This window comes from Mirounga angustirostris, unplaced genomic scaffold, assembly GCF_029215605.1.
Source record: "Mirounga angustirostris isolate CCGP_5_RB_7025 unplaced genomic scaffold, mMirAng1.0.hap1 SCAF_16, whole genome shotgun sequence".
NCBI lineage: Eukaryota > Metazoa > Chordata > Mammalia > Carnivora > Phocidae > Mirounga > Mirounga angustirostris.
This window is the reverse complement of record NW_026991724.1, coordinates 53,156,354-53,177,779: the sequence shown is the minus strand read 5'-3', so window position 1 is coordinate 53,177,779 and position 21,426 is coordinate 53,156,354. Positions and strand designations below refer to the sequence as shown.

The window sequence follows — 21,426 nt, the reverse complement described above, 5'->3', positions numbered from 1 at the left end:
ACCTCCCCCACCTCTCACCCCTTCACCAGCTCTTGCTACACAGTGAAAGTTCTCCAGACACCTTCTAAATTTCCTCCTTGGAACCCGTCCCCTAAGCGTCCCCTTAAAATGCCCTTACACTTCTTTAATATCTTCTGATACGGACTCAATAACACAGTCCCAAGACAGACTGCCCACAGGCTTAGAGGCCCCCTCCAGTCCCCTGCCCCAGCCCACGCTGCAGCGACAATAACTCCATTATACTGGAATGTTGTACATATATAGAAAGAGACTTATTTTAAGGAATTGGCTCATGTGATTGTGCTGGCTTAGCAAGTCTAAAATATGATAGGGGTGGTTGGCAGCCTGGGGAAAGAGCTGCAGGTCAAGTCCCACAGCAGCAGGCTGGACAACCAGGGAGAGCTGATCTGGCAGATGGAGTCTGATCGAAGGCAGTCGGCCCACTTAGGGGAGGTCCGTGTTGTCCTATTCAGGCTGCAACTGATGCGCTGTAGCCCACCCACATTCTGGAAGGGTAGTCGCTTTCCTCCAAGTCCCCTGACTTCAGTGGAAGTCTCATCCCAAAACACTCTCATGGAAACATCCAGAGTAACGTCTGACCCAACATCTGGGGCCTGGGGTCCAGCCAAGCTGATACATGAAATTAACCGTGACACATGGTAAATCTGTGTTCGACTTAGTGAGGAGCCTGTAAGATCCACCCTGAGGGCCTCTAAGGCTGCTGAAGGAACCTCCGTTCATGCCCCACAAATCCTATTATAGCACCCTCAGTTCTTTCCTAAAATACTCTGAGGAACCCGCCGTGCCCAGTTGTCCCCTCTGCGTCCCTAGGGATCTGGCTATGTCTCTAGGGGACCATTCCAGCAGCCCCCGGGCTCTCATTTTAAAGGCCTCAGGACCAAAAACAGGCAAAGTAAATAATAAAATAAAGGCCCCAGGTTCCTCCTGTGATGTTCCTTGGACCCTGATATAAAAGGGCCAATGTCTTGGGCACCTGGGTGGCTCAGTCGTTGAGTGTCTGCCTTTGGCTCAGGTTATGATCCCAGGGTCCTGGGATCGAGCCCTGCATCGGGCTCCCTGCTCAGCGGGAAGCCTGCTTCTCCCTCTCCCACCTCCCCCTGCTTGTGTTCCTGCTCTCGCTGTCAAATAAATAAATAAAGTCTTAAAAAGGGGGGGGGGGCGGGGCGCCTGGGTGGCTCAGTTGGTTAAGCGACTGCCTTCGGCTCAGGTCATGATCCTGGAGTCCCTGGATCGAGTCCCTGGATCGAGTCCCGCATCGGGCTCCCTGCTCGGCAGGGAGCCTGCTTCTCCCTCTGACCCTCCCCACTCTCATGTGCTCTCTCTCTCATTCTCTCTCTGTCAAATAAATTAAAAAAAAACGGGGGGGGGCACTGTCTTGTGACAGGACCCTTGGAGCCTGGAAACCACTGCCCTGGGGCCCCAATAATGAACTTTAGTGCCGTGTCCCTGATGTCCTGCAGGACCATGGCCAGAGGCCCCTACTGGGCCCCTGGTCTCTGATATCTCAGATCCCCACCCCCATGCCCTTTGGGTCTCCTGACAGAATCCTGAGGCCCAGCAGTAACGTCTCCAACAGCTTCTGCTAATCTCTCTCTCAGAATCGGCCACCCCACCCCTGGGATCCAGCTAAACCAGTCCTGAGCCCTCACCCTGGTGTGACCCCAGAGGGGCCTCAGCCCCAGGCCCTTCTCTCCCTCTAGACATTCCAGCCAGCAACAAATCTCCTGCATTTGCATTTCTCAGGGACTTGCTATCAGGCCCTTCCCATGTCTCCTCGCCAGCTAGACTGTTCCTCCCTCACCCAGGAGAGAATGACCCTCAAGGGACTCCATTATAAAGGGGCCCTGAGGTCTTGTTACGTGGCTCTGTGTCTCCTCTTCAGGTCCCCTGGGTCCTACTCTACTGGTTAAGACACCCCCCTCCCCCAGGGATCTTCTCTATAGCGTAGGTTCCTAAATAATGCCACTAGAGCCCTGGGGACAAGGCCTTGGGTTCCTGCCACTGCGCTCTGGGACTCTAGTGCATTGTCCCTGGGGCCTTCCATAATGCTCACATTTTGCCCAACTGTCCTTCAGCTCCTGCTTTACCCCCTCTCTGGGTATCTGATGCCTCTGGGTGTCCTCAGTCCTGCTACAATGTCCCATCAGCTGTCATTGCAACACCTCTCAGGACCCTACTCTAATATTCACTGGGTCCTGCCGAAAAGTCCTTTGGTTCCTGATAAAGTGTCCCCAGGACCTGCGTACTCTCCCCCTGAGCACTCAGAAGGTCCACTGGACCCTGCTACAATGGGTGCAGTCTTCCCTCATGTGGCCTTGAGAATCACCAAAATGACCACAGGATGTCCCCTCTAAACCGTTGGGGTCCTGCCAGGATCCAATTAGAATGTCTCCTAGTGGGGCACCTGGGTGGCTCAGTAGGTTAAATGTCCCTTCAGCTCAGGTCATGATCTCCAGGTACTGGGATTGAGCCCCTTATCGGGCTCCCAGCTCATCGGGGAGCCTGCTTCTCCTTCTCCCTCTGCCTCTCCCCCTGCTTGTGCTCTCTTTCTCTCAAATGAATAAATAAAATATTAAAAAAAAAAAAAAAAAAAAAAAAAAGAATGTCTCCTAGCTCTACCATGAAGTCTTTAGGGCTCTGCTAAACACTCCAAGGGAATGCCCGGATGGCTCAGTCGGTTAAGCATCTGCCTTTGGCTCAGGTCATGATCCCAGGGTCCTGGGATCTAGTCCTGCTTTGGGCTCCTTGCTCAGCAGGAATCCTGCTTCTCCCTCTGCCTGCAGCTCCCCCTGCTTGTGTGCTCTTTCTCTCTCTCTCTCTGACAAGTAAATAAAATATTAAAAAAAAAAAAAAAACCCAACACTCCAAGGGCCTGCTAGTTTGTGTCCCCCAGAACCATCAGAGTGTTCTCTAGGGCTATGGAAAAATTCCCACAGGCTTTTCCCTACGTGGCCCAGGGTCCTGCTTCAGTGGCCATCCACCATGGCCCCGGATCACCGCATTCATTTCCCGCTGCTGCTATAATTTAACCACAGACTTGGCGGCTTAAAACAATACAAATTTTTTATCTTGCAGTTCTGGAAGTCAGACATCTAAAATGGTCCACAGCGCTGGTTCTTTCTTTTTTTTAAATTTTTATTTATTTTATTTTTTTAAAGATTTTATTTATTTTTCAACAGAGAGAGAGAGCGAGCGAGAGAGGGAACACAAGCAGGGGGAGTGGGAGAGGGAGAAGCAGGCTTCCCGCTGAGTAGGGAGCCTGATGTGGGACTTGATCCCAGGACGCTGGGATCATGACCTGAGCTGAAGGCAGACGTTTAACGACTGAGCCACCCAGGTGCCCTCTTTTTTTTAAAAAAAGATTTTATTTATTTATTTATTTACTTACTTACTTACTTATTTATTTATTTGACACAGAGAGAGAGCACAAGCAGGGGGAGTGGGAGAGGGAGAAGCAGGCTCCCCGCTGAGCAGGAAGCCCAATGAGTGGCTCAGTCCCAGGACCCCAGGATCATGACCTGAGCCGAAGGCAGATGCTTAACTGACTGAGCCACCCAAGTCGCCCACGCTGGTTCTTTCTTAAGGCTCCAGGGGAGAATCCATTTCTGTGCCTTTTCCAGCTTCTAGAAGCTGCCTGCATTCTCTGGCTCATGACCCCTTCCTCCAGCTTCAAAGCCAGCAGAACAGCATCTGCTCTCCTTTCTGACCTCTGTGTGCTTGCGGCCATCCGTCCTCAAATCTCTCTCTGGCTCTGATCTTCCCACCACCCTCTTATTTTTTTTTATTAATTTTTAAAAAGATTTTATTTATTTATTTGACAGAGAGAGACATAGCGAGAGAGGGAACGCAAGCAGGGGGAGTGGGAGAGGGAGAAGCAGGCTTCCCACTGAGCAGGGATCCGATGCGGGGCTCGATCCCAGGACGCTGGGATCATGACCCGAGCTGAAGGCAGCCGCCTAACAACTGAGCCACCCAGGTGCCCCTAATTAATTTTTATTAAACATGAGAAGTAATGCTTTTCTCAGCCTGTTAGGTTGCAAACCCACAATGGTGGTGTTGTTAGTGTCATATTCTACCCAACTGAACCAACCAGCCAGCCACTCAGCCCCTGCCTCCCTCTTATAAATACGCTCAGGATTACATTGGTCTTCTGGATAATCCCAGATCATCTCCCCATCTCAAAATCCTGAATTTAATCACATCTGCAAAATCCCTTTTATCATAGGAAGTAATGTATTTGCAGGTTTCGGGGGATTAGGGCATTCACCTTTGGGGGACCACTATCCAGCCTACCACAGTCAGGAAGGACGCCCTTCCTTGTCCCTGTTAGAATATCTCCCTTCTGATCTCCTCTCCCGGGGTTTGGCAATGAGGACTCTCAGTCTGCCAGAACATTCCCCATAATGTCCCTCCTTCCTGCTACAACAGAGAAAGGCCTCAGTGTCGCTTAGTACCCACTGGGAGTCCCTTCTAGGTGTCCTGGGGTCCTGTTATGTCTTCAGGGGCTATTTACAGCATCTGCTGGCTGTCCCTTCTCATATTCCCAGGGTCCGGCTCTAAAGATCCTGCCTGTGCCCTCCAGAGCCCCCACTATAAAGAAGAGAAAGCCCACGGCAGGACCAGTTACGTAATTTGCAGGGCTTGGGGCAAATGAAAATGTGGGGCCCCTTGTTCCAACTTCAGGAAAGTTCGAGCAGAGCATTGAACCATTGAACCCAGCGTGGGTCCCTTCTGAATCAGGTCCACGAAGCCGTGTTGGCCCTGGGGACTGTGTACTCTGATCGGCCCCACGCCTTAACATGTGCACCTCCCCTCTGCACCTGCACCATAAGTGCCCCCTACTGACTCCATGAGGCAATCACACCGGAGTTCAAAACTAAATCTCCCTCTTCCTCCGCTTCTCTGAGCCCTGGTTTCCTTATCTGTAAAGTGGGAATAACGATCCTGCCAACCTCAGGGGGAGGCTTCAGCGAGTCAGGGTTGAGCATGGGGCACACGATAGGGCAAAATAGTAACATGTGTTCCCCTTAATGTGCCCCCGCCGGCTCCCAGCTGCTGTTAGGGTCTCAGGGATCTCAGACACCGGAGCCCTGGATATGTCTTGTTCCCTCTTGCACCCCCCAGGGGCCAGCACAGTAAATATTGGTAGAATGAATGATGGCAACCACGAATGACCCTGGCCTGGTTTGATATGCCCCTGAAACTCTTCTAGAATGGCTTTGGTGTCCTTCTTAGAACGTTCTAGCAGAATCTATACTGTAGCCCTCTGTGATAATATAGAATAGAGCTGGGACCTACCAGAATGTTGGATTCCCAGGGATTTCCCATGATAGGCTCGGGACAGGGCCAAAATGTGGCAGCAGGAGGCTCAAACACACGCTACTACAATTCAAGTTCCCTTAGACTCTACTCACAGACCTCCGGACCGGACCTGTCAAATGATTTCAGGTTCCTGCTGCTGGAAGTCCTGCTAGAGTAGAATACCGCGGGGGAGGCAACAATGATTGCCAGAATCAGAATATTCCAGAGGCCTGCTGTGATGGGTGCGGGGCCATGATACATTGTGATACCACCATGAGCTGCCCTGTTTTCATGTAATAGGCCTGACTCCTGCTGACATACATCTAGGACCCTGCTATGAAACTGTGCCTGCAGCTAATTTCCCTGAGAAAAAAGCAACGCCACTGGGACCTCCTATAGAGGCATTCAACAGAATATTCTAGAAGCATGCTAAAATAGACTCAAGGTCCCATGCCAGCCCACCAGGGCTTGCTGTAATAGATGCAGGTTCCACAACCCTATAATGAATACCTCTGGGGCCCCCTGGCAAAGACTCTTGTCCTTGGGCCTTCCTGAAGGGACCCAGGGCCTGTCACACTAAGCTACCTCATGGCCTTTCTCTAAAGGGCTCAGGGCTCTGGAAAAATTACTTCTATCAGAAGTATCATTTACTAGAACTAGTTCTACTCCATTAACACACGTAACCATAGTTCATCCTCCAATGGGGGAGAGAGGCCAGAACCCATTTTACAGATTAGGAACCTGAGGCTCTGCGGTTGGCGGGGGTGGGGTGGGGTGGGGTGGGGTGGGGTGGGGTGACCTGCTAATGAGCAGCAGAGCTAGAAATCAGAACAGAGCCTGTGGTCATCATGCTTTCACTTGGAGGCATCTGCTCATGGTCCCTGCTTCTGGCTATTCCAGGCCTTGAGACCCAGGGCTCAGGCCTGCCCTGTGAGAATGCGAGGATTTAACTTGGATCTGTTTACTCCACTAAACACGTGTGGAACGCTTACAACTTGTCCATGGGCTGGGGCTCACATTCCGGTGGTTAGTAGGTAAACAAACATGCTGTATCACTCAGGATTTGTACAATAAACATATAAATATACAAGAAATGGGCTTCACCTGTCTGTAGGGCAATAAAGCCAGGAGGGGTGGTTGGGAGGACTGGAGGTTTTGTCAGATGGAAAGAGGCTGGTGAGCATTACAGCTGAAGGCAATGAAGGAGGGAGCCAGGTGGACACCTGCGCTGAGAGCTTCCAGGCAGTGGGCACAGCCAGTGCGAAGGCTCAGAGGAGGGAGCAGGTCTGGTGGGTGCTGGCTGGCTGAGCCAGGAGGGAAGAGCGGTGCGGAGGGCTGAGGGCAAGCGCTGAGGCTGTGACAGACCTAGGAATGGTCTCTGGCTGTCACTTGACTCTAAAAAGGATAGACACGGTGGTCATCTCCCTCCAGGCACAAGTGGTGTGGCCCCAGGGCATCTCTCCTTGGTCTTCACCACCTGACCCACCAGGCATGTCCCCCAACACACACCAGGCAGATGCCCCACCGGTGACTAGGTAACCTATCGCGGTGGGGTGCCAAGCAGACACCCCAACGACCGCTGGGAGGGAGGGAACAGGGTAGCTGGGCTGCTGTTGTCAACAGGGCAGCCCCACCCCAAACGGAAACACCTGTGGTGGGGGGGCTCTGGGAGCAGCCTCAGAGCCCTTTCTGGGTCCCGGTCCCCTTCTGCATGGTCCCTGCCCTCTAGCACGGGGTGGGGCGGGCTTGCAGGCTGAAGATCCAGGGCGGTACCCCTTCTGACCTGTCCCTGCCCCTTCCTGCCCCCTTTGATGCGGCCCCACTTCCTCTGGCAGGAACCCCCGCCCTCACTGGGTCTGGGTAAAAAGAAGGCACGGAGCTGGTCCAGAGGCAGCGCCCCTGAAGGCAACAGCTCCTCTCTCCTCTCGGCCCTGTCTCCCAACCCTTGTACCAGTGCTGTGCCTCGGTCCCTGGTACAGGTATGGGGGGCAGGGACCTGGGGACCCCAGCAGCACCAGCCCCGAGGGGTGAAGCAAGCAGGTGACCCCAGCACCTCCCTCCTCTGTGCCTCCATCTCCGCCTGCTGCGACTCGGGTGAGGGTCTCTCCAGATTCTAGAAGTCAGTGCCCCCCCCCCCGCTTCCTGCTGCTTTGCTGACCCCCAACTCTATCATCTTGAACTTGATTTCCTGCTCAAGGTCTGTCTGGTCTTGTTCTGAAATCTGAGTCTCTCACTACCTGTGGTCTCTGACCTTGCTCAGAGTCCAGCTGAGCCCTCTGTCCTTATCTCTGTAACTGATCCTCAAGGTCCCTCTCCTTTTCCCCCCATTTTTCTTTAACAGAATGCCTTCCACTGTTAGGGTCAACCTCTCTCCCTTCCCCACGTTTTCCCCTGACAGTCCAGGTCACCGTCTGGCCATGTCAGAAAGCTCTTTCCCTGACCCTGTTCCCATTTCTCTCCTCCCCCCAAGGCCACCCCGACCTGATCAGTCTCCCTTTCAGGGGCTTCCTAACCCATGTCTGAGCAGCCTGCAACCGGGTGCTGCAGAGGTGGGTCCCAGGCTGGCTCCAGCTTGGCCTGAGATGACAGGTGCCTTCAAAGCCAACTTCCTTGGATTTTCAGGCAAAAGAAGTTTCTAGAACCTGAGTGAGACCTGAAGCTCAGCTACTCCGAGGGGAGAACCTGCCCCCTCAGATGAGTTTGCTCGTCTGCAAAGGGGCATGGTGCTTGCTCAGGAAGGGGCAGTGGGGCCTGGAGCTGGAGGGGGTAGCTGCCTGGCTTCCCTGCCCCACTCCTCCATTGTCAGGGGAGAAAGGAAAGCCCAGGTTGAAGTCAAGTCCCCTGTGGTTCAGACCCAGACAGCACAGGACTCTGAAAGCCCATCCACCCCCGCCTGCCCCCCCCCGCCCTCCACCGCCCCAGCCAGGTCCAGAGGTGGCTGCTTCACCCTCCCCCTCCCAAGGAGGCCAGAGGGCCTAGACCGGAGTTGAGAGAACGCAGGACGCTACACCCTCACTCACTTCCTCCCCAGAGACTGGGGGTGGGGGGCACGCCCCAACACCAGGTAGAAGGGCTTACTTTCTGACACCAAGAGGTGACCCAAAGAGGGGAGCAGTATCTTAACACAGGTTCATATCTTCACCCAAAGATGAGAGGACAGGAAGGATGTGGCTCCCAGTCCCACCCTTACATGGGGGTCCAGAGGATGAAAGAGAACCCCATCTTTTGCATCAACCCCATTCAATTCCCAGGAACAATCCCTCTGGTAAAGGAGCAGATACCCTGGGCCAGGCCCGACTGGGAAAATAACTTTTATTTTCTTCAGGGGTGTGGACAGATGTCTCGTTTCAGAACTTCTGGAACTGCTTCTTGGTGCCAGCGGCCTTTGTGACTTTGAGCACGTTGAAACGCACAGTCTTGCTCAAGGGCCGGCACTCGCCCACTGTGACGATGTCGCCGATCTGGACATCCCTGTGGACGTGGGCAGGTGCTGTCACGAGCTGGACTGTCCCATGCAGGCCACTAGAGCCTGAGGCCTCTCAGCTTTGGCCCCACCAAACCCCACCCAAGCTCCAGTTTCCAGTTCCACCTGCCCCTGGTCATCATTTATTGACCACAAACTGTGTCCAAGGTGGATAGAGAACACTCCAACCCTCTCAGGGGCCTCTCGTGGCAGAAGACCTCCATCGATCCTCTCCACTTTACACAGACTGGAGGCTCCTGAGGACATCTGCTTGGTTCCACCAGCCTCCTCACACCGTCTCCAACAGTTTACTACCCACACAGCAGCCAGGGCGCCCCGTTAACCCCGGCCAGGTCCCCCATGTCACTCAGCCTCGGGGGCAGCCACCCCCTCCTCTGCCTGTGAACCTGCAGGCCCACCGTGCTCACCTGAAGCAGGGGGACAGGTGCACGGACATGTTCTTGTGGCGCTTCTCAAAGCGGTTGTACTTGCGGATGTAGTGGAGGTAGTCTCGGCGGATGACAATAGTTCTCTGCATCTTCATCTTGGTCACCACACCTGGGGGGAGGGGATGGATCACAGGTCAGCCCCCTGGGGAAGGGGGGCTTTGGGCAGCCCAGAGCATGCTGGGAATCGGGAGCTGCCAAGGAAGGATCCCAAGTCCTGCTGCTGACATCAGCCGTGCCAAGTGGCTTTCTCAGCAGTGCCCGTGGTGGGCATCTGAAGACCACTGTGAAAAGACATCATCTGCCAGTGCCCCCTGGAACCAAGAGTCTGCCCACCCCCTCCTCACCCAGGAACTGAGCATTCCCCAGCCCATCGTCCCTCAGACCGAGAAATCTGAACCCAAGCCCCCTCACTCACCAGAAAGAATCCGCCCTCGGATGGAGACGTTACCAGTAAAGGGGCATTTCTTGTCAATGTAGGTGCCCTCAATGGCCTGAAAAAGGGAAAGAAAGGAGTGAGCCTTGGAACAAGCACTTCCGGAAATAATCAGGGGATGTGGCCTCGGGGACACGAACTACATTTCCCACCAGCCCCTGGAGGAGCCAGTCAGATGTGGCCGAGGTAATCCAGAGTGTGCACACGTGCAGGGACACAGGGGTCTCCTCCCTTCCGAGAGTAGCCCCCATACCTCCTTGGGCGTCTTGAAGCCCAGACCGATATTTTTGTAGTATCGCGGGAGCTTCTCCTTGCCAGTTTCTCCAAGCAGGACCCTCTTCTTATTTTGAAAGATGGTTGGCTGCTTTTGGTAGGCGCGCTCAGTCTAGGAGGAGGAGGAAGCTGGTGAGCCTGGAGCTGGCAACCTGGCCTCGAAATCTTCCCCCAAACCCCCGATCCCATCCTCTCCAGCATTTACTCCCCAAACGGCGGCCTCCCAAGCCTCCGTAACTGCCATCTAAAACACTCACCCCGAGTCTCTGAGTTCAGACTCAACTCTGAACCAGGGTTTTCTTAAGCATTTATGCTCTAAAACACCTCCCATCACCTGCAGAACTCATTCCTTAAGACCCAGGCACACACTGTCATTCCTCTAACAGCGTGGACACCTTTCAGCAACGATTATTCTCCAAGCCACAAGGACACCCACCCAGGATTCTCTCCTTATATAATATATACGACTTTAGAAATAAATACCCAAACCACGGGCTTCCTGGATTAGCCCTTAGGGCTCAGTTCTCACAGGATTAACCCGATGGCCCAAGGCCTCCGGAAAACCACCCCGTTAAGTTTTAAGAAGATAACTCCTAAAAGGCTTGAGCCTCCACTAAACCCCACGCGGGGAGCCCCCGGGATTTAGGAGGCGCTAATCTAGATTAATTCAAAGACACGCGCCCCCGAATTAATGCCTGGGAAATCGAGGCCGTCTGGCATTAACCCCAGAACTGGGGCGCGGAGTCCTTCTCTCCCGGACGCGCCCCTGAGGCCGAGGGTTGGCCCCGCAGCATCCGCGCCAAGCCCGAGCCCGCACCTGAATGTCCGCCATCTTCCCGGCCGCCTCAAAAAAGGAAAGCCGGAAGCGCGTCCGGGTTTCCTTATCGACGGCACAGGGGCTAGGGAGGAAGTGACGAAAGGGGGCGGGAGCACGGTTTGGGGCGGTGCCTCGGGCGCGACTGTGATTGACGGGCGGCCCAAACCCAGCACGGACGCCCCACAGGATCAAGGGCAGGGAGCGGGGAAGTGGCGGACGCCGTCTCGCAAAAGTCACGCCGTGAATGCGCTGGGTGCGCTAGTTCACGTTGGGAAGGCGAGGCCAGCCTTGAGCTCGCCTACGTTATCGCGAGAGTTATAGGGAGGCGGGCATGTTTCGGCGGGGCTAAGATCACGTGGGGTGTGGAGACCGCGTGGCTGTGCGCCTGCAGAATTCAGACGGGATGTGGTGGTGGCGGCCATCTTTTTGGGGGGCGGCCAGCCAGAAGGTCTTAGGGGCATGAGCCACCGGCGCCGCCATCTTTGTGAGGGGCGGGTTTGACCATGAGTTTTTTTCAAGTTCGATGAAGTTTGTTGTCCTTTATGCCCTGTTTCATCCCCAGACAATAGTTTAGTGAAAACAAACAAAAAAAAAAGCAAACTAAAAAACGCTTCTGCTGATTTTCTGTGGCTGCTGGCACTTCAAGTGTATATGAGACTGAGGACCTGAATTTTTAACTTTGTTTCATGTTATTAGATTTAAATTTACACAGCTACATGGAACTAACGTCTACGACATTGAACGGTGCAGGTCTATCATTGGATACTCTTTTTTTTTTTTTAAGATTTCATTTATTTATTTTTAATATTTTATCTATTTATCTGACAGAGAGAAAGACAGTGAGAGAGGGAACACAAGCAGGGGGAGTGGGAGAGGGAGAAGCAGGCTTCCCGCTGAGCGACGAGCCCGATGCGGGGCTCGATCCCAGGACCCCAGGATCATGACCTGAGCCGAAGGCAGACGCTTAACGACTGAGCCACTCAGGAGCCCTGTTATTTTATAAATTCTCAGAAAGCAAAGTCTTAGGAAGCAGAGATTTAAATAATTTTTTTTTAGATTCAACTGACAAAGAATTGCTTTCTAGGTTTCCAAACGCTCCCTCTCAATTTGTGTACTTATCCTGTAGCATGAGGCACTGGTGCACAGACCACATTTAAAGGGCCTTACTCTCGGGGTGCCTGGGTGGCTCAGTCGTTAGGCGTCTCCTTTGGCTCAGGTCATGATCCCAGGGTCCTGGGATCGAGCCCGACATCAGGCTCTCTGCTCTGCGGGAAACCTGCTTCTCCCTCTCCCACTCCCCCTGCTTGTGTTCCTTCTCTCCCTGTGTCTCTGTCAAATAAATAAATAAAATATTTTTAAAAAGGGGGGAGCCTTACTCTCTTGTGATGCCTCTTCTGTTTTATGCTCTTCCTCTCCTCCTTCCTTGCTGCGTCTGAAACATGTGGATTCTTCTGGCCTTGGGACTTTTTTTTTTTTTTTAAGATTTTTATTTATTTTTTGAGAGAGAGAGAGCGAGAGGGGGAACACAAGCAGGGGGAGTGGGAAAGGGAGAAGCAGGCTTCCCACTGAGCAGGGAGCCCGATGTGGGGCTTGATCCCAGGATGCTGGGATCATGACCTGAGCCCAAGGCGGACGCTTAACGACTGAGCCACCCAGGCGCCCCTTCAGTACAATTTAAACTCAGTTCCTCAGTCACCTTCTTCATTATGTCAAGTGCCCAGAAGCCAGGTGTGGCTTGCATATTATAAAAGATTCAAAACATTTTTTTTTAAAGATTTTATTTGAGAGAGAGCGAGAGTGAGAGAGAGAAAGAGCATGAGCAGGGGGAGGAGCAAGGGAGAGGGAGAAGCAGGCTCACATCTGAGCAGGGAGCCCGACTGGGGGCTCAATCCCAGGACCCCCCGATCATGACCTGAGCTGAAGGTAGACACTTAACTGCCTGAGCCATCCAGGCACTCTGATTCAGAGCATTTTTTTTTTTTTAATTGGAGAGATACAGAGAGAGAGCTAGAGAGCACAAGTGAGGGAGAAGGAGAAGCAGGCTCCCCTCAGAGCAGGGAGCCCGACGCGGGGCTCGATCCCAGGACCCCGGGATCATGACCCGAGCCGAAGGCAGACGCCCAACCGACTGAGCCACCCAGGCGCCCCCAGAGCATTTTTATCAACACAGAAAGTTCTATTGGACATTGCTGCTATAGACAAGGCTGTGCATATGTATATGGTGTCTTTAAATTGGTACTAACTTGGGCGCCGGTGTGGCTCAGTCATTAAGCGTCTGCCTTCGGCTCAGGTCATGATCCCAGGGTCCTGGGATCGAGCCCAGCATCGGGCTCCCTGCTCAGCGGGAAGCCTGCTTCTCCCTCTCCCACTCCCCCTGCTTGTGTTCCCTCTCTCGCTGTGTCTCTGTCAAATAAATAAATAAAATAAAATAAAATAAATTGTACTAACTTCAGAGATGTAAATGCTACCAACTTACAAAAAAATAATTTGAAAGTTTAATTGCTTAAATTTCTTTCACACTTAATAGCTTTGTGAAAGTTTTTTTTTTTTTTTTTTAGCTTTGTGAATTCTGAATGAAACATTTTATTGCTGTGTCAGTAAACTCCACATCTATTGTGGGGCTCAAACTTACAACCCCAAGATCAAGAGTTTCTTGCTCTGGTGACTGAGCCAGCCAGGCTCCCCTGAATGAAACATTTTTAATTGTTTTAGTTGCTTCAGTCCCTTTGGGGGTAGGGTTAAGAGGGAAGGACTTTTCATTTTTCTCTTTTAAGGCCTTCCATGTCTTCCCCCCTCCCTTATTTTTTTGAAGAAATAAGTAATCTTCTGGAGTTTTTGAACAACTTGATAAGGATTTATGATGTTTAATTTAAAAAAAAAAAAAAAAAGGCAGGCGCTATAGTTGTTATTTGCAATGTGTGCTAAGCTTTGTACAAAAGCAAGTTAGAAAAAAGCCTGGAAGGAAATGCATGACATCGCCCTGGTGTTTTGCATCTCCAGGTGGTGAGATTAGGTGTGATTTCCTCTCTGTTTTTTACAATGCTCAGTAGTTTGCAAATTGCTCAGAATAGCTGGTGAGATTTTGATGATAAGGGAAAAGCAAAAAAACATACAATGCTTCACCATGAAGGGGTGGGGCAGTTTGGAGATATTTAGGTCCACAGCTTTTAATGACCACAACCCACAGTAGGAAATACAGTCGCATCGTGACCCAACACCTGTCTCTCTCCTCCTCTTCCCTCCCTTCCTCGTGCTTTATTATTATTTTTTTTAAGTTTACTTATTTATTTAAGTACTCTCTGTACCCAACGTGGGGCTTGAACTCATGACCCTGAGATCAAGAGCCACATGCTCTTCCAACTGAGCCAGCCAGGTGCCCCCGTCCTCTTGCTTTCTAACTTAACTTTCTCCTTTCCTTCCTGCTATACACTGATTTTTTTTTCTTTTCGTTTCTATTCAATTTCGTTATCATTTTAAGGCTGGTTACAACCCACCACATTGATTTTCTGCCCTGCAGTATCAGACAGCCTTGATGTGGGCAATAATGAACTCCAGACAACTCTAGTGATGAACACTTGAGGGAATATTTCTGGCCTCTGCCGGATTTCAGACATACTTACCAGGGTTTCACAACAGAAATGCGAATGACCTGGAGAAGCTCACGTTTCCATGTGCACCACAATGCCTAGCAAAGTTAGACCCTCCCTTGGGCCCCACCCATGGACCAGGACGGGAAAGGGTGCTAGAACTCCTAGGAGATAAGGTGGAGATGGGCCAGGCATGCCCACACACTGTAGGAGGGTGCTTTGTGGGCAAGGTGCAAGACGGAGCTTTGAAAATGTTCTTGCTGCTGACCCAGAGGTTCTGAGCCTCCGTGTGTGCCCTCCAGGAAGGATTAAGGGGATGCCCAGAGATTCCAGTTGCATCGTCTAATGGTGAATGATGTTGAGCACCTTCTCACATGCTTATTGGCCATTTGTGTATCTTCTTTGGTGAAATACTTCTCTAATTCTTGCCCACCTTTTACTTGATTTTCCTTATTATGGAGTTTGGAGAGTTTTGTTTTTTTTTTTTAATTTGAAAGACAGAGAGAGAACAGGAATGGGTACGGGTGGAGTGGGGGGGGCATTGGGAGAAGCAGACTCCCTGCTGAGCACAGAGCCCAGTGAGGGGCTTGATCCTGAGATTCCAGGATCATGACCTGAGCCAAAGGCAGACAGGGGGACACTTAACTACTGAGCCAACCAGGTGCCCGTTTTCTTTTTTTTTTTTTTTTTGTATTTGTATTTGTTAATATACCCAGGAAACAAGTTGTTCAAAAGAGGTAGGATTAGGGCGCCTGGGTGGCTCAGTTGGTTAAGCGACTGCCTTCGGCTCAGATCATGATCCTGGAGTCCCGGGATCGAGTCCCGCATCGGGCTCCCTGCTCGGCGGGGAGTCTGCTTCTCCCTCTGACCCTCTTCCCTCTCTTGCTCTCTGTCTCTCATTCTCTCTCTCTCAAATAAATAAATAAAATCTTAAAAAAAAAAAAAAAAGAGGTAGGATTTGCAAATATTTCCTCCCAGTCCATGGCTTGTTTTTGAAGTGGGAAGTTTTTATAAGTTTGTACAGCCAAATTTATCTTTTTAAGAGATCGTGCTTTTGGTGGGACTATATTGTATTGCTAACAGGCAGTTTTGTTAAGCTTAGTATTTAATTTTGGCCACTTCTGGAGGCAGCTCCTGTGGTGTGGGGGAGCCCCAGGAGGGGTAAAGATACCACCCATTTCTTAAATGATTCTCAGAGAAAACTTGTCACTGTGGTATCTTTGCCATTTTGGGAAGATTAATCATGACAGGACATGTGAGTTGTAATTTGCCCCCTGAATTAAAGTAAAATGCCCTGTGAATTATAATAAAATGTGTATCACATTTAACTAGTTTTCTCTGCGCTGTTAGGCATTTGGATGCTGAACTTCTAAATTAGAAATTTCCAAGTGTTGGGCGCCTGGGTGGCTCAGTTGGTTAAGCCTTCGGCTCAGGTCATGATCCCAGAGTACTGGGATTGAGGCCCCTATTGAGCTCCTTGCTCCGCGGGGAGGCTGCTTCTCCCTCTGACCCTCTCCCCTCTCATGCTGTTTCTCTCTCTCAAATAAATAAAATCTTTAAAAAGAAAAAATGGAAATTTACAAGTGTTATTGCCCACTAATCTGAAAAGGCAGCACGTTAACAGGTGATTGTGAAGAGCTTGGTACCTGCTCAATGCTCCATTTACCCTTCCAGATCTAAGAAGTCTCAGGGGCGCCTGGGTGGCTCAGGGAGGTAAGCTTCAGACTCAATTTCGGCTCAGGGTCTCAAGATGGAGCTCTGCCTCGGGCCATGCTGGGCGTGAAGTCTGCCCATGATTCTCCCTCCACCCTCTCCCCGTCTCTGAAGTCTAGGGGCGCCTGGGTGGCTCAGTTAAGTGTTCCTGTGTTCCCTGTCTGGCTGCGTACGTCAAATAAATAAAATGGGGTGCCTGGGTGACTCACTCGTTAAGCGTCTGCCTTCGACTCAGGTCATGATCCCAGGGTCCTGGGATCGAGCCCCACATGGGGCTCCCTGCTCAGCCGCAAGCCTGCTTCTCCATCTCCCACTCCCCCTGCTTGTGTTCCTGCTGTCACTATCTGTCAAATAAAGTCTTTAAAAAATAAAATAAAATCTTGAAAAAGTCTAGCTTTCCTCTTCTGAAGCATTAGATTTCGTATTTCCACCCTCAGTGCCTAATGCTACCTGCAAAATATTTCCGGTCTCAGTTTCTTTACACAAAGCACAGAACTCCTGGTGTGGCAAAGACCAAAAGAGCCCACCTACCCCACAATGATGAGACTGGTTTTAAGATGGTGACAAATTCCATACTTTGCAGCTGAATTAGTGTAGGTCCACTGAGCGACCTTGGGCCATGATGGTTTTGAGAAATACACCTATACAGGACTCTCAAGGAAATTCCTGGAGAGCGGTAGGTAAAAACTCATCCACGAAGGACAGGTTATAATCCAACTGTTGCGGAAAGCGACTGGAGCATGGCCAGTCTTCTCTTTCAAGCCCTGCTTTGCTTGCCAAGGGCCTGCCTCCACAGCAGACACACACTGCAGACACCAACTTTCTTTAAAAATAATTTATTAGTTTTGGATCACAAAATACAGGGAAGGCACAAAGGCAGTGCCTGAGACCCCTTGGCTGTACTTCCCAGGCTATGCATCTGGAACTACCTCTGTGTGACACCAGGCTGGGCCCCCAGCATCCTCACAACCTAACAGCTGCAGAGTATAGCACCCGAGCCTGCGGCAAGTTTAAGCACACCCCATTCACGACACAGGGCTCCCCTCCAAACGTTCTCCAGATCTTTTGCCAACAGGGAAATAGTTGCTCCAACTATCAGTTTCTTAGACCTCTCAGAGATGAGTCGGTCACAGGCAATTATGCCTCAAAGCTCTTGGAGTTTAGCCTTTTAAGAAGGCCTTTCTTAATTAACAGCAGTGACTAAAGCCCTTTCTGTGTTCCCAACATTTTAAGTCCCGGCTGCCTGTGGCTCCAGACAGCGGCCCCTGGGGGTCCCCCATATCCTAGGGCGGCGATGGAGGAAGGGCAGGCCAGGCCAAGCATGAGGAATAAACAGTCAATTTTATTGGGCTCAGACCAGGAGTCCATGGGTCTTGAGGACCTCTGTGTATTTATCGATTTTCTTCTCCACGTTCTTTTCAGCCTGTTTCCGTAGCCTCTGTGGGGTGAAGAGGACAGATGGTGGTCAATGGCTGCTACCCAGAGCCTTCATCATCCCAGGAACCCAATTCTACTCCCCGTCCCAAGGTGGGCCTCGAGTAGAGGCCTCCGGGGCCAACCGAAGACCACTGCGTCCAGAGTTCACCCACAAGGCCCTTGCCCAGGAGTGTGGTGCCCTTGGGTTCCAGGCCATCCTCACCAGGAGCTGCTTCTTCTTCCGGTAATGGATTTTGGCCTTCTCCTTTCTCTTCTCCTCCAGGGTGGCTGTTACTGCCTGGTACTTCCAACCAACCTCATGAGCCAGGCGCCCCAGGTAAGCAAACTGTGGGGGAGGGACAAGAAAGAAGTCCAAAGAGCAAGCAGAGTCAGGGTGGCTGTGGGACAGGGAGCGGACAAGCTGTCCTGGGTGACCCAACTTTCCCCAGCAGGCCTAAGTTAAAGACACAGCCGCCCTGGGGGCTCCCTGCTCGTGCTGGCATCAGCTAGGCCAATGGCATTTTCGGCACTGCCCACAGCGGCATCCGCAGACCATCGTGAGAAAGAACCATCACGTGCCAGTCTCGGGCCTCAAGCTCGCCCCCTAGCGAGACGACTCAGTGAAACCGCAACTTACCTTCCGAGTAGGCTTCAGGCGCACCACCTTGAGGGCAGCAGGAACCACCATCCGCTTTTTCTGTTAGAGAAGGAGAGGGGCTTAGGAGCCCTGGAGTAAGGGACAGCGGGGAAGAAGGCTGGCTGGAACAGCGTCTCAGCCAGTGCTGTTCTCACGAGGGTCAAACAATGTAGGTACAACTGCAACATCACGGACGCCAGACACAAACGCTGCGCAGCCGGCCCTCGAGCTCACCTTGTCGTAGGGCGGCGGGATCCCATCGAACACCTTGAGCCGGTCCAGGGCAGCCTGGCCTCGCTTGGTCTTGTGCGGCAGCATGCCTGTGGGTGGAGGGACAGCAGGCTTGCTCCGCGGGGCTCACGGGGACCCCGCACCCCCCCCCAGGCACACCGGCGGCCTCAGATGGTAGTGCATGTGGAGTCATCTCATGGTCGGGGAACTCGAACACACGTGGGAGAAGTCCTCATCACTGGCCACCCATCCACCTGCGGTCCTCAGGCCCAGCTCACCTCGCACTGTCCGCCAAAAGATGCGGCTGGGTGCTCGGAAGTGGTACGGACCACGGGATGGGTTGGTGTTCATGCGCTTGCGGAGGAAGGCCAGGTACTTCACTGGGGAGAGAGAGGGTGCGAGGCCTCAGACCCCAGCCACATGCTAACTTCTTCAACACACCCATCCATACTCGCAAGGGCCTGTTAGGGAACGCAAATGAGCACTTCCCACCCCTAGTAGGCTCACTTCTGGAGCCAACGAAGGCTGCCAATCTCCCAGGTCCACCCTCTCCAAGTCTTCTCCCAGATCCTAACTTACGCTTGTTTCTGTAGAAATTGCCAGAAATGTTGATGCCCTCACAGCGCACGACTACAACCTTCCGGCCTAGAGGAAAAGAAAAGTGAGGCAAACAAGGACAAAGGCTATGAAGCCACCCAAGGGCTCCACCTACAACCTGGCCATTACCCACCTGCCCGGTTACTGCTGAGGATTGGAAACAGGGTTCCTTCCCCTGTGTGGAGCTGACCACAGTGCACAAGAAAGCCAAGGCCCCAGCAGAGCTGGATCTGTGCTTAAATTAACAGCCCGACAGGAAAGGATTTTCCATCTCGGAGCCCCAGACCCCAGGAGAGGGAGAAGCTGGAAGGTCTCAGAGCGGTGCATGGGGTTATCTCACGGTCGTGAGACTCAAACGAAAGATGGTGACTGTTGCTCATCACTGACCGCTGGCTGGGAATCACACCCAGGGGAGCTGTGGGCAGAGCAGACTTACCCAGAAGCACCTGTTTGGCCACGATGGCCGCCAGGCGGCCGAGGAGATGGCCTCGGCCATCGAGCACCAGGACCTGGTGGAAATTAAGTGAAAAGGCTTAGACACACCCTCAGCTTTGACTCCCCACCCTAAGCAACCCATGCTTTTTTACTCGTTTCTTTCACCGTATCCCCCAGAGTGCCTCCTATTCATTAGCAGGCCTGGAAACTAAGACCCAAGGTCCACTGTACAGACGTGGCCAAGAAAGCAAATGGCTGTTTCGGTGCAAGGAATAATACAAAGGCCTTTCCTCACATCTCACTGCCTTAAGAGCCAGAATTCTTAAGCCCCGATTACATTCAAGGGTGAGAGGATGAGCTGGGATCTGAACAAAGGCTGGCAAGACTATCCATTGTTCCAGTTAGAATTTATAATCCCTGATACAAAAGTTGTGGAATCCCAACAGACCAAATACTCTCAAGGGTAGAAGTTTCCAGCATAAAATGATTAATAAAGGAAACAGGTTCAGAGCGGGTGAGGCTCTGCAGAGTCGTCAGGAGCCTGTGCGGTGGCTTATGCTGAATTTAGCTCTGCATCCCTGGCTGAACCGCTCAAAACCAAATCCTCAGCTTCTTCACCACGAGTCAAGTCCCCACTCTTACCGAGCGCTTGTTATATACTTGTGATTGTTGGAAGGCAGAAGGGTACAGAATCTAAAGCCAGACTTCCTGACAATGTGACTTTGGCTAAAACTCTCCAGCTTCCTCACCTGGAAGATGAGGATAACAGTATCTGCCTCGGGAATATTACGGTAGTTAACCGAATGACACCGAACACAAAGCAAACTGCGTCACGCACACAGTAAATGCAGAGAACACGTGTTCCACGAACTCTACCACCTTCCTGACTCCACGACCGTGCTTTTTCCTTTCCTATTCACACGGACACCCTTTCCCGAGCCATCCCCTCCTTTACATATAAGAAATTAGAGGAGAAGTCCAGGGACTCGGAGCTAAGCTTCTGCTGTGTCCCTCGAGGGCCCCCAGGTGGTTACGGGAGCCTTTTATCAGTCCTCTAGCCTTTAAAGTATCCGTCACCCCGAAGAGCAAGGTAAGAGCAGTTCGTTCCTAGATGTCCTGTAGGCAGGAACGCTCCCCCGCTGCGTAAGATCTCCTACCAAAGGGGCCAGAGCTCCAGGACACGGACTGGCACTCCCACGAGGGTGAAGCGACGCGCGCCTTGGGTACGGCGGGAGCGCCCTCCATTTTGGCCAGTCCTCGGTTTCCCATCGCCCCGAGGCAGCCCAGGCGTTTTCCGCGCGCTTCCCCGTCGCTAGGAACACACAGGCCCGATTCGGCCGAAGCCCGGCCGAGACCAAAGCAAACGAGGCCTCATTTTAAAATAACTCTCCCCGTGCTGGGAGCCGCCATAATCGCCCCTAAGGAAGGGATCCTGCCCCGTTTTTGTCAGCCCCAGGCCAAAAAACCGTCCCAGTTATCTCCTATTCCCCCGTTGCAGACTCCTTTTAGGCCCAAAGCTTCTCATTTTGCTCAATTATCGAGTTTAGGCTTCACAACACACCTACGAGGGGAAAGAGGGCCCAACCTCGTTCCGGCCTGCAACCCACCCAGCCCCACGCCTCCCTGGCCCGCGCGGAGCCCGCACCTGCCCCTCCGCCATCTTCGACAGCCGCCTGGGAAAGGAGGAAGATTGGGCGCAGGGTTTCTTATCCCTTGAAACAGGGGCGGAGGAAGTGACGCCGCATGGGCTGTGCGGGCAGCTTCCCGTCTTTTCATTGGCCCAAGTGTCTTGCGCGTGCGCAGAGGGGCCCCGCTGGAAGGCGGGTCGTCTTCTGACTGTCCAATCCGGGTCCAACCTTTCCCATCGGCTCTTAGGCAGCCATTGCTGTGCGGGGCGAGAGATCACGTGGGGAAGGAAGCGGCTCTGCTGGGGCGGGGCTGGCCAGCCTGGGCCGCCATATTTTTGAGGGGCTGCTAGTCTCCCTCTTCGGGGTTGCCGGGGTGTCTGCGGTGGGGGGAAGCGCCGTCACTCGCTAAAGCGACAGCCGGCTGC

General features: G+C 52.4%; 2 protein-coding genes and 5 non-coding genes across 7 annotated transcripts; all 7 read right to left on the bottom strand.

Moving 5' to 3' along the window:
• Positions 1 to 8,615: 8,615 nt before the first annotated feature.
• On the bottom strand, positions 8,616 to 10,948 carry RPS11 (ribosomal protein S11). Its single transcript, XM_045891932.1, has 5 exons — positions 10,758 to 10,948; positions 9,921 to 10,052; positions 9,650 to 9,725; positions 9,214 to 9,343; positions 8,616 to 8,793 (listed from the first exon to the last, which is right to left on the bottom strand). The coding sequence occupies exons 1-5, from the start codon at positions 10,770 to 10,772 to the stop codon at positions 8,670 to 8,672; spliced, it is 477 nt and encodes a 158-aa protein (XP_045747888.1). The 5' UTR covers positions 10,773 to 10,948; the 3' UTR covers positions 8,616 to 8,669.
• Positions 9,452 to 9,537, bottom strand: LOC123856248 (small nucleolar RNA SNORD35). Its single transcript, XR_006793665.1, has one exon. It is a non-coding gene; the product is annotated as a small nucleolar RNA SNORD35 (small nucleolar RNA).
• Positions 10,949 to 17,379: 6,431 nt separating the features above from the next.
• On the bottom strand, positions 17,380 to 21,171 carry RPL13A (ribosomal protein L13a). The gene is made up of 8 exons (XM_045891931.2): positions 21,019 to 21,171; positions 19,375 to 19,447; positions 18,921 to 18,986; positions 18,620 to 18,721; positions 18,345 to 18,430; positions 18,111 to 18,170; positions 17,697 to 17,819; positions 17,380 to 17,495 (listed from the first exon to the last, which is right to left on the bottom strand). The coding sequence occupies exons 1-8, from the start codon at positions 21,031 to 21,033 to the stop codon at positions 17,409 to 17,411; spliced, it is 612 nt and encodes a 203-aa protein (XP_045747887.1). The 5' UTR covers positions 21,034 to 21,171; the 3' UTR covers positions 17,380 to 17,408.
• On the bottom strand, positions 17,967 to 18,053 carry LOC123856246 (small nucleolar RNA SNORD35). Its single transcript, XR_006793663.1, has one exon. It is a non-coding gene; the product is annotated as a small nucleolar RNA SNORD35 (small nucleolar RNA).
• Positions 18,239 to 18,309, bottom strand: LOC123856245 (small nucleolar RNA SNORD34). The gene has a single exon (XR_006793662.1). It is a non-coding gene; the product is annotated as a small nucleolar RNA SNORD34 (small nucleolar RNA).
• LOC123856243 (small nucleolar RNA Z195/SNORD33/SNORD32 family) lies at positions 18,503 to 18,587 on the bottom strand. The gene has a single exon (XR_006793660.1). It is a non-coding gene; the product is annotated as a small nucleolar RNA Z195/SNORD33/SNORD32 family (small nucleolar RNA).
• LOC123856244 (small nucleolar RNA Z195/SNORD33/SNORD32 family) lies at positions 19,246 to 19,328 on the bottom strand. Its single transcript, XR_006793661.1, has one exon. It is a non-coding gene; the product is annotated as a small nucleolar RNA Z195/SNORD33/SNORD32 family (small nucleolar RNA).
• Positions 21,172 to 21,426: the final 255 nt, after the last annotated feature.